Source organism: Lontra canadensis, unplaced genomic scaffold (genome assembly GCF_010015895.1).
Source record: "Lontra canadensis isolate GAN:19392208 unplaced genomic scaffold, GSC_riverotter_1.0 scaffold1, whole genome shotgun sequence".
Lineage (NCBI taxonomy): Eukaryota > Metazoa > Chordata > Mammalia > Carnivora > Mustelidae > Lontra > Lontra canadensis.
The window spans coordinates 4940473-4952601 of record NW_022630995.1 but is presented as its reverse complement, the minus strand read 5'-3'; the positions used below and the strand labels follow the sequence as shown (position 1 = coordinate 4952601).

At 41.8% G+C, this 12129-nt stretch overlaps 1 protein-coding gene across 1 annotated transcript in view; it reads left to right on the top strand.

Moving 5' to 3' along the window:
* Positions 1-1027: 1027 nt before the first annotated feature.
* MRPL1 (mitochondrial ribosomal protein L1) overlaps positions 1028-12129 on the top strand; it is a 102326-nt gene continuing 91224 nt past the window's right edge. Inside the window, exon 1 of the mRNA XM_032883241.1 lies at positions 1028-1135. Within this exon, the coding sequence (XP_032739132.1) occupies positions 1096-1135 (40 nt within the window). The 5' untranslated portion in view covers positions 1028-1095. The remainder of the gene's footprint in view (positions 1136-12129) is intronic.

Genomic DNA, 12129 nt, shown 5'->3' with positions numbered 1-12129 from the left:
TGTGTGTGTCCGTCTGTGTGTGCGCGCGCGCGTCTGTGTGTGTGTGTCCGTCTGTGTGTCCGTCTGTCTGTGTGTGTGTGTCCGTCTGCATGTGTGCGCGCGCGCGTCTGTGTGTGTGTGTCCGTCTGTGTGTGCGCGCGCGCGTCTGTGTGTGTGTGTCCGTCTGTCTGTGTGTGTGTGTCCGTCTGTGTGTGCGCGCGCGCGTCTGTGTGTGTGTGTGTGTCCGTCTCTGTGCGTCTGTCTGCGCACCCGCACACCCGCACACGCCCGCCCGCACCTCAGAGGCCCCGGGCTTGCGGGCGGGCGTCCGGCCGGGGAGACGAGCCGCGGTCCCGGAGGGTGTCAGGTAAACCGGGAAGCGGCGTCATCTGCGATCGGATGTTTTAGGCGACGGGACGCGGACAGCAGCGGTGACGTCATGGGAAGGACACGGATTTTTTCTTCGGTCCCGACCACCGGCGCGTCGGTCTCCAGACCCGCGCTTTCGCGACAGAAGAGTCACGTCGCCGCAGCGTTGCTCACGGCCCGGCCGCCCCGCGGAGAGAAGGCGCGGCCGCTTCACGCGAAGACGCGCTCAAGACCGCGCGGCCTCGAGCTGAGAGAAAGAGTCTGTGGTGCGCGGGGCGCCTCGGGCGGTCCTGGAAACTCCGGCGACTTAAAGACTTTCACGAGGCTGGAAACGGGACGACTGAAGTCGGTGATACTCTTCGGATTTTGTTTCTCGTGCTTTCCCGGGTTCTCTCAGTACAGTAACCGCAGCGGCCTGAGCACGGCTGAGGACTCAGGAAAGAAGTAAACGGCACCGCCACACGACCGCATCTCGCCGAAGGGCGGGTTCCTCTGAGGCTGGGTAGAGCGGTCGTCCCGGAACCGCGGAGCGCACGTCCCAGCACGGAAGACGGACGGTAACACCGCCGCGGGGCCCCAGCGTCCGCCGCCGCGCGGTTCCGGGCCGGCTTGAACGCCCGTCTCTGGTCTCCGCCCCTTTTCCTCTTGCTCTTTCTAATCCTTCCCCCTCGGCCAATTCCTGAGAGGAACCCTCTTTCGATTCTTCCACGTGGAAGCGTAGGACGAATTTCGTCCACACCATCCGGAATGGCCAACATGGCGGCCGCCGTAAGATGCCTCGGTAGAGGTAAAGCGGGGCGTTCTCTGGGCTTAGGAGGGACAGCAGCTCCGGTGTCGGGGCTGCGGTTGTAAGCCGGACGCTCCTAGCACGGTCTGCACTGGGGGCTCGAAACGCTTCTCAGGGCTCTAGGTTCTCCAGAGAGTTATTACTTAAAAGCGATCCTATCGGATACTTCACTTCTTTCTGGAGCTGTCCTTCGTAGGGGTGTCGTGGGAGGGGGTGTGCCCGGCCAGCCCGCCGGCCACCCTTGGGGACGGAGGCAAGGACGCGGTTCCGTCTCCACCCGGGTGAGAGCTGCGCGGGGAGCCCCGAGTGCAGGAGGAGCTGCGGTTAGGGATCCGCGGGGAGCCCCGAGTGCAGGAGGAGCTGCGGTTAGGGATCTGCGTCCGTCAAGTCTAACATGTTACCGAATGTTTGTTCGTGCGTTGGGGGCACGTCGGTGCAGGCAACTCTGATTCTTTTTCTTTTAAATAATAATTTTTTATAAACATATAGTGTATTATTAGCCCCAGGGGTACAGGTGTGTGAATCGCCAGGTTTACACACTTCACAGCACTCACCATAGCCCACACCCTCCCCAGTGTCCATGACCCCACCCCCCCTCTCCCTAACCCCTCCCCCATCAACCCTCAGTTCGTTTTGTGAGATGAAGAGTCCCTTATGGTTTGTCTCCCTCCCGATCCCATCTTGTTTCATTTAAAGCAGTTCTGATTCTTAAAGCGCGCAGACGTCGTCTAGTTCGCATCAGCATTTATCATTTGGAGACTAATTGTGTGGTGCTTCTTGGTAGCTCTTTTCCGCAGTTGTTAGACTCTGTTGTCGAGGACGACAGCCCTTTTTCGGTTACAATGCTTTTTTTTCTTATACAGTGCTTTTTAAATTTTTGTTTTGTGTTTTGGAAACATTGATACATACTGTTGTTTAATTAAGGTGGCCCTTTAGGGGAAGCGCAGCCGGCATCACTCGTTTCGCGGAGGAATAAACCGATCAGTGGAGATACGTAGTAGCGCTCCTAGAACTAGTAAGTGGAGGGCAAAACTGAAGCTTCCCTCCTAGGGATTTTTTCCTTTTTTAAAACTACATCCTAGTTTTCTCTTTGAGCTTCTCACAGGAACGCCTAGTGTCAAGACAGAATTCTCTGTTTGGCCTAGTTGTTTAAGACCCGGTAACGACTAAGCGAGCAAACCAAAAAGTGTACCTTTACTGGAAAGAGTTACAGTGTTTTCTTCATGTATGAGAGAAATAGCATTATATTAGACAAGTCAAATAAACCAAAAAGAGAGCTGAAGATTATCGTTCTCTCCTTGCCATGTTTTTTTCTCTTGGTTACTAGGATTCCTCACTGTCTTGATACTATTTTTATATCCCCTGTCATGTCTGACATTACTTTGCTGGTTCCTCCTCCTCTCCCCAATCTCTTACCTTGCAGTGTCTCAGGAGCCAGGATCCTGTCTTTCATCCTTATGTCTTTTGTATATAAATTCACTCCTCTGCTGATTTCATCCACGTCTTCTGGCTTTCACTATTTTCTATATTGTGATCGGCTCTCAAACTTAGAGTTAGGACCTCTTTCGAACTTTCGATTCTTGAACTCATCTGCCGATTCTAATCTCCACTTGTATATCTCATTAGCACTTAGCATTTGTCTAAAATTGGACTCATTATAGCGTGCAGTCTTCCCCATCTCATTGGATGGTAACCTCATCCTTGGTCTGGACCAAAACCTCAAATATCCTCAACTCCCCCTCCTTTCCCCACACTTCACATTAATTAGTTGACAAATCCCATTGGTTTTACCCTTGGAATAAATCCAAAATCTAACTTCTCGCTACACTACAGCAACTGCCGTGTATGCCATTACCATTCCTTACCTGGATTTCAGTATATGCTCAACAAGTAGTAAAATTGGTCCTTTAAGAACCTGTCATGTTACTCTTATGCTTGAAACTCTGCAAAGCCTCCCCATTTTTCTTAGTCCTTAAAAATGGCCTATGGTTGTGCTGTCTTTATTGTTATCCACTGTTGAGCACTTCAGATGTGGTTAATCTGAATTGAATGTGTCAAATACACATTAGATTTTAAGGACTTAGTACCCAAAAAAGTAAAATACCTGAATTTTTTATATTGGTAACATGTTGAAATATTATTTCAAAATATAATATTTTGGAGTATTGGCTATAATAAAATGTGTTAATCTTAATTAATTTCACTGGTTTCTTTTTTACCTTTTTTAAATGTGGCTATTAGAAAATTTAAAATTATATATGTGGTTTATATTCTACTTCCATTGAACAGCCCTGGCCTAGGGTCCTCGTATCATCTTGTGCCTGCCTTGTAACCCTGCCCCACCCTTACCCAGTTTACCTCTCTGACCTCATTTCTGGCTACCCACCCCCTCACTCTGTGTGCTCTAGCCACACTGGCTTCCTTGTTTCCTGATCAACACCAGGAACATTTCTGCCTTGGGAAGACTTTCTCCAGATGGGATGAGGGTTCAAGACCCTTTTTCTAGGTATTTGTGTGACTAATTTTCTCATATCTTTCAAGTGTTGGCTCAGGTGTCACCTTTTTGATGAAGCCTACCTTAACAATCTTACTTAAAAGTGCAGCCCACTTTCCCCTTGACTCTCCATTTTAACCACTGGGTTCCCCCCATCACTACCATTTTGTGTTTATTAGTGTTGTCTCCCTTCACTGGGATGTAAGCTCCATGGGGACAGGGATTTTTGTCTGTTCACTAAATGTTTAAAGTGGTGCTAGCACGTTTCGTTGGCATATTGTGTAGAAGAATGAATAAATCAATGGACCTACATTGTAATGCCACCCCTCTTCCATGTGTTGTAACTAATAATACTTAAAGTAATTCGAATGCAGTTTTTGCTTTCATTTGTTCAAATTTCCTTCCCTCCATTCAGTGATGGTGAATAAGCTATACACATTCCCTCCCCGTGATGCTTATCTTTTATGAGGTACAGGCATGAACTGGTTAATTATTTTCTTTAATTACAATTGTTCTAAGTGATGTGAGGGAAAAGTACAAGGTGCTGTAAGAGTGTTTGTGAGAGACCTAGTCTGTCCTGAGTCTTCAGGGAAAACTTCTGAAGAAGTAGTTTAACAGAGTCCCTGGAAGATCATTGGCTAATTAGGAATTAGCTCTGGAAGGGGGAGTAGAAGGTGATAGGGGAGAATGTTATAGATGGAGGGAAGATTATATTTGAAATACCAAAGTGGTTAAAAAATTACAGCGCGTTTAAGAAACCGAAAGGATGGGGCGCCTGGGTGGCCCAGTCAATTAAGTGTCTCCCTTCGGCTCAGGTGATGATCCCAGAGTCCTGGAATTGAGCCCCGCCTGGGCTCCCTGCTCAGCCCAGAGCCTGCCTCTCCCTCTGCCCTCCTGCCTCTCCCCACTTGTGTGTGTGTGTGTATGTGTGCGCGCGTGCGCCCACACGCACGTTCTCTCTTTGTCTCTGTGTCTGAAATAAAATCTTAGAAAAAAAAAGAAGCTGAAAGGAGGCCAGTGTATTTGAAGTACAGCAAGCGTGAGAAAGAGTCGTATTAGATCAAGTTCACTATAGGTTAGAAGTACCTCGTGGAGGACCTTGTTAGGAAGTTATTCAAAGAACAAGGGGAAGCCATCCAGGTGTTTTAGGGATGTGATGATATTTTCATTTTTAAATGATCCCTCTTACTAGTAGGTAGAAAAGAGGTGGAGTAGACCAAGAGTGGAATATCGAAGGGTTTGGAATTTGTTGCTGTAATCCTTGTAGTAGGTGAGGATGGCCTGGACTATAACGGGTGTAGTGGGAAGGAAAGACTAGATGGTAAGATCTCCTAGGGAAATTGAGGATTGTGGAACTCTAGTCTTTCAGTATCAGATACAAGAAACAGCTAGGAAAGGAGGTGGAGTATTTCCCATCTCACTGCCAAGGGGTTGGGGTGGGGCTGGGAGTGACTTTTGAGAACCAATACAGATGCGGGAAGGTTCCTTAGTCGTTGAGATAATTCTCTTCTCTCTGAAGTAGCAAGTGAGGTTATCTGCAAAGAGTGAAGGGAGAAGAAGTGTGTTAAAGGAGTGTGATAATACAGGTAGACAAAATGACCGCAGAGGGATTGAAATACAGATATGGTCCAACTGTGCTATCTGAATATAGTTGACCCATGAACAGTGTAGGGATTAGGGGTGCGCCCCCCAACCCCAGGCAGTTGAAAATCTGCATAATATTTTTTTTTTGTTTCTTTCTTTATTGAGTCTAACCCCCAGCCAGGGAACAAGGACAGACCGTGATGACTGTCACACACCCTCCCTCCCCACTCTCTGCCTTAATTTTGACTCCTCCAAAACAGAACTACCAATAGCCTAATGTTGATGGAAGCCTTGCTGATAACAGTTGATAAACACTTACTTTGTATGTTCTGTGTATTATATACTGTATTCTTACAATAAAGTAAGATAGAGAAAAATGTTATTAAGAAAATCATAAGGCAGAGAAAATACATTTACAATACTGTACTGTCTTTATTGAAAAAAAAAAATCTCTGTATAACTGGACCCACACAGTTCAAACCCATGTTGTGCAAGGGTCAGCTATAGTGGTATTTTTGTAATTTGGTTTTTATTAGTGTGTCACAGTTTCATAGCTTTCTGTTGAAAAGCATAATTTCTGGTTGTCATGATTTGGGATTTTAAATAATAGTGGTTGATTGTTTTATAGTAGTTTGCAGTTGATGTATTCAAGAAAATTATTATTCTGAGGATCTTACCAAGGTTGTTGGGTTCTTGTTTAGTGCAACTAGAATTATTGTTTATTGTTTGGAAGTGTTTGCCAAACCTTGAATGGTTCATTGCTGTTCCTTCATTTACTGTGTGTGATTTTTTGAAGGTAGCTGGCTTCTTTGAAAATGTGGAGGATCTCCTCTTAAATTTTTGCGTACAAGCATAGCCCACTGGATTTGAGATTTTTGAGGGCGCCCTCTTCTTCCTTAGCCCTTAAAACCCCTTGTGGTTATTGTACCATAAAGAATTCCCGACATTAAACAGTCTCCCACACTGCCCCAAATGTTATTCCTGAATTCATAGAATTCAGTTGTGATGTTTATCTTGTGCTTCAACTTTCTCTTGGTAGATGAGGGATGAAGTTAAGTTGTTAGGCATGTGGCTTTGATGGCGTTTGAACGGATGGTAAGTAGGAGTAGCTAAGGGAAGATACGAAGATGGTGCATCCCAGTCAAATGTAACATTAAATGCAGTGGCACAGAGGCAGGAATTTACTTGAGGGATTCAAGGGTCGGAACGTAGGATCCTAGTGAGCAAGAAGGAGAGTGCTGTTGAGTGATAGGCAGGGCCCCTCAGTGAAAACTGGGTAGACCTCAGTAAGGAATTTGTACCATTCTGCATGCACAGTGCTATGCATTTGGAAACTTAACTAATGAAATGAATTCACTTGATGTGTAGACGAGTGTTATAATTCCCATATTATGGGTTGTTGCATGGTTTTATATAATAAATGGATTTTAAGATTAGATTTTAAGTCATTTTATGTGGAATTCTAGTTGTAGAGTACTAAAAAAGTTGGGTTGAAGTCTATTCAACAGAAAAGACAATGTAGAGGGCCAAAAATGTGGACACTTACTCTAATGTATAAGAAAAATGCAAAATAAGACAATTCTCCATACTGTCTTTCATTTACTAGATTGGCAAAGACCAAATGTTTGGTAACTTACTATGTTGGCATAAATGTGTGGAAATAAGCTACCTTTTCATTGCCGGTTGAAATGTGTATGGCGCTGTCATTATAGAAAGCAGTATTTATCAAAATTACAAATGTTCATGTCTTTTGACTCAGCAAATTTACTTGAAATTTATTTTGTAAATACATTTGTACGTGTACAAAATGATGTTTACACCAGGTTATTTAACACAGCACTGTTTATAATAGTAAAATATAAGTGACCTAATGGTTGGTCAGTGATTAAGTAAATTAAATAACCACACAGTGGAGTACTTTGCAGCTGTAAGAAGGTAAGTCTTTATGAACTGGTAGGAAATTATCACTGTAATATATACATATATAAACTTTTATGAAAGGCCTGCATGAAATTATGTATGTACATCTCACATAAATATGTGTATTTATATCTGTGTGTGTGTGTGTGAGAAAATGGACCCAACTACCTTTAAGTGAGAAAGCAAGGTGTATAGAATAGTGAGTAGAATGTTCTACCATTTTATTAAAGAGGAGGGAAATAATATATCTACAAAGATGCACAAGAAATTGCTAACATGGGCCGGGGGGCTATGAGGGGGTTAGTGGTGGGAGGAAGACTTTATTTTTGAAGATTTTATTTATCTATTTGTCAGAGAGAGAGAGCACAGAAGCAGGGGAGCGGCAGGCAGAGGGAGAAGCAGGCTCCCTGCTGAGCAAGGACCCAGATGCTCCATCAGGACCTGAGATGAAGGCAGACGCTTCGCTGGCTGAGCCACCCAGGCATCCCAAAGACTTTTAGTGTTTTCTTTTGTGATTCTTTAAATAAAGACATTTTCTTTGTATTTCTGCATTCAAAAGAATATAATATATAAAAAATGTGAAATTCTGAATACTCACTATTAATCTTAAAGAAATAGAACATTATCAATTCTTCAAATGCCCAAGTGCCTTTTTCTTTCATCTGCTTCTTCCCCAGTCATAAGCACTTTCCCTGAATTTGTTTTATCCCTCCCTTGTTTTCTGAATAGTTTTAATGTACACACATGCATACAAATATATATATCCATAAATACAAAATTGATTAGTTATGCCTGTTTTTGAACTTTAAATAATACCAAATGAATTCTTCTGTCCCTTTTTTTTTAAATCAAAATTATGTTTGTGAAATTCATCCATATAACACATAGTTGAGTCATTTTTACACTTCTCTAGTTTTCCATTACAGGAATTACCACAGTTTATCCATTCTACTGTATATAACTGCTTGGGTTCTTTTCTACAGTTTTGCCATTACAAAGATGTTATGGTGGTGGTGATGATGATGATGATGATTTATTTTAATTCCAGTATAGGTGACATTACAGTGTTATATTACTGTTTCAGGTATATATTACAGTAATCCAGCAATTCTGTATATTACTCAGTCGTTGTCATAAGTGTACTCTTAATCCCCATCACCTATTTTAGCCATCCCCCCACCTACATCCCCTCTGGTAACCATCTGTTTGTTCTCTATAGTTAAGAGTCTGGTTTTGTTTTTTGTTTTTTGGGGTTTTTTTTGGTTTGTCTCTTTTTTCCTTTGTTCATTTGTTTTGTTTCTTAAGTTCTCAAGTTTCTTAAGTTCTATATGGGTGAAATCCTATGGTATTTATCTTTCTCCGGCTGGCTTATTTCACTTGTCATAATTTTTAGATCCATCCATGTTGTTGCAAATGTCAAGATTTCATTTTTTTTTATAGCTGAATAATATTTCATTGTATACACACAAACACACACACACACACACCCCACATCTTTTTTATCCATTGATTGGTTGATGGACACTTGGGCTACTTCCAGAATTTGGCTCTTGTAAATAATGCTGCAGTAAATATAGGGATGCATATATCTTCTTGAATTACTGTTTTCATACTCTATGTGAAAATACCCAGTCGTAAAATTAGTGGATTATATGGTAATTCTATTTTTAAATTTTTTTCTATTTTTAATTTTTTGAGGCACCTCCACATGGTCTTCCACAGCGTCTACACCAGTTTACAATCACTAGTAGCTCTTGAGGTTTCCTTTGTCTTGATATCCTTGCAAACACTTCTTTCTTGTGTTATGGATTTTAGCTATTCCGACAAGTGTGAGGTGTTATTTCATTATCGTTTCAGTTTGCTTTTTGCTGATGATGAGTGACATTGAGCATCTTTTCTTGTGTCTGTGGACATTTGTATGTCTTTTTTGGAGAAATGTCTGTTCGTGTCTTCTACCCATTTTTTTTCCATTTTATTTTATTTCTTTCCAGTGTTCCAAAATTCACTGTTTATGCACCTCATCATGCCCACCATCAAGCTCACCCAACCCCCCACCCCACCCCCTCCAAAACCCTCAGTTTGTTTCTCAGAGTCCACAGTCTCTCATGGTTCGTCTCCCCCTCCAGTTTCCCCCAACTCCCTTCTCCTCTCCATCTCCCAAGGTCCTCCGTGTTATTCCTTATGCTCCACAAGTAAGTAAAACCATACAGTACTTGACTCTCTCTGCTTGACTTACTTCACTCAGCATAATCTCCTCCAGTCCCGTCCATGTTGCTACAGAAGTTGGGGATTCATCCTTTCTGATGGAGGCATCACACTCCATAGTGTATATGGACCACATCTTCCTTATCCATTTGTCCGGTGAAGGGCATCTTGGTTCTTTCCACAGTTTGGCGACTGTGACCATTGCTGCTGTGAACATTGGTTCTACCCATTTTTTAATTGAAGTATTATTATTATGTTTTTGTGTGTGTGTGTGTGTGTGTGTGTGGAGTTGTGTAAGTTCTTTATATATTTTGGATACTAACTCTAGTGGATATGTCATTTGAAAATATCTGCTCCCATTCAGTAGGTCATCTTTTAGTTTTGTTGTTTCCTTCACTGTGCAGAAGGGTTTTATTTTGATGTAGTCGCTATCTCTATAATTTCTTTTTGCTTTTGTTTCCCTTGCCTAAGGCGATATATCTAGAAAAGTGTTGCTATAGCTAATGTCAAAGAAACTACTGCCTGTTCTCTCTGCTAAGATTTTTATAGTTTCTGGTCTCACATTTTTTTTTTTTTTAAAGATGTATTTATTTATTTTGGAGAGAGAATGCAAGCAGGGAGAGAAACAGTGGGAGCAGGAGAGGAGAGAGAGACTCTCAGGTGGACTCCCCTCTCAGTGTGGAGCCTGACGTGGGGCTTAATCCCATGACTGTGAGATCATGACCTGAGCTGAGACCCAGAGTTGGATGCTCAACCAATTGAGCCACCCAGATACGCCTCACATTTAGGTTTTTACTCATTTTGAATTTATTTTTGTGGAGGATGTAAGGTAGTGGTCCAGTTTCATTCTTTTGCCTGTAGCTGTCCAGTTTTCCCAGCATCGTAATTTTGAAGAGATCGTCTTTTTCCCATTGCATATTCTTACCTCCTTTGTGAAAGATTAATTGACCATATAATTACGGGTTTATTTCTGGGCTTTCTGTTCTGTTCCATAGAGCTATGTGTCTGTTTTTGTGCCAGTATCATATTATTTTGATTGCCGCAGATTTATAGTATATCTTGAAATGTGGGATTGTGATACTGCCAGTTTTGTTTTTCTTTTTCAAGACTGCTCTGGCTATTCAGGGTCTTCTGTGGTTCCATACAAATTTTAGGATTATCTGTTCTAGTTATGTGAAAAATGCTGTTGATATTTTGATAGGGATTGCGTTAAATCTGTTGATTGCTTTGGGTAGTGTGGACATTTTAACAATATTTGTTCTTCCAACACATGAGTATAGAGTATCTTTCCATTTGTTTGTGTCATCCTCAACTTCTTTCTTTAGTGTTTTATAGTTTTCAGAGTACATGTCTTTTACCTCCTAGGTTAAGTTTATTCCTTCATATTTTATTATTTTTGGTGCAATTGTAAATGGGATTGTTTTCTTATTTTCTCTTTCTGCTATGTCATTATTAAAACGAAGAAATGCAGTGGATTCCTGTGTATTTATTTTGTGTCCTGCAACCTTACTGAATTCATTTATCAATTATAGTAGTTTTTTTTGGAGCCTTTCCTGTTTTTTTTTTTTTTTAATATGGTATCATGTTATCTGCAAATAATGAAAGTATGACTTCTTCCTTATAGATTTGGATCCTTTTATTTCTTATCATTGTCTGATTGCTGTGACCAGGACTTCTAGGACTGTGTTGCATAGAAGTCATGAGAGTGAACATCCTTGTCTTTTTCCTGACCTTAGGGGAAAAGCTCTATTTTTCCTCATTGAGGATGATGTTAGCTCTGTGTTTTTCGTATATGGCATTTATTATGTTGAGGTATGTTCTCTCTAAATCTACCTTGTTGAGGGTTTTTATCTTGAAGGGATGTTATACTTTGTCACATCTTTTTTCTGCATCTTTTGAAATGATACTGTGTTTTTCATTCTTTCTTATTGATGTGATTATCACATTGATTGATTTGAGAATATTGAACCACCTTGCATCACAGGAATAAATCCCTCTTGATCATGGTAAATGAGTTTTTTAATTTCTTATTGAATTGAGTTTACTAATATTTTGTTGAGGATTTTTACATCTGTGTTCAGAGATATTGACCTTTAGTTCTTTTCTTTGTAGTGTCTTTATCTTGGCCTCATAAAATGAATTTAGAAGCTTTCCTTCTTTCTCTGTTTGTTTTTTTTTTTTTTTTTTTTTTTGAATAGTTTGAGAAAAATACAAAACTCTTTTTTTTTTTTTTTCTAAAGATCCTATTTATTTATTTAATTGACGGAGAGACAGCAAGAGAGGGAACACAAGCAGGGGAAGTGGGAGAGGGAAAACCAGGCTTCCCGCCAACAGGGAGCCTGACGTGGGGTTTCATCCAAGGACCTGGGGATCATGACCTGAGCCAAAGGCAGACACTTAACGACTGAGTCTCCCAGGCGCCCTGGTAACTCTTTAATTGTTTGGTAGAATTTATCTGTGAAGCCATCTGGTCCTGGACTTTTATTTGTTGGTTGGACTTTTTTTTTTTTTTTAAGATTTTATTTATTTGACAGAGAGAGATCACAAGTAGGCAGAGAGGCAGGCAGAGAGAGAGGGGAAGAAGCAGGCTCCCCACGGAGCAGAGAGCCTGATGCGGGGCTCGATCCCAGGACCCTGGGATCACGACCCGAGCTGAAGGCAGAGGCCTTAACCCACCGAGCCACCCAGGCGCCCCTGTTGGTTGGACTTTTGATTACTGATTCGCTTTCATTGCTGGTGGTTGATTTGTTCGTTTTCTATTTCTTTCTTTTGTTTGTTTTCTATTTCTTTC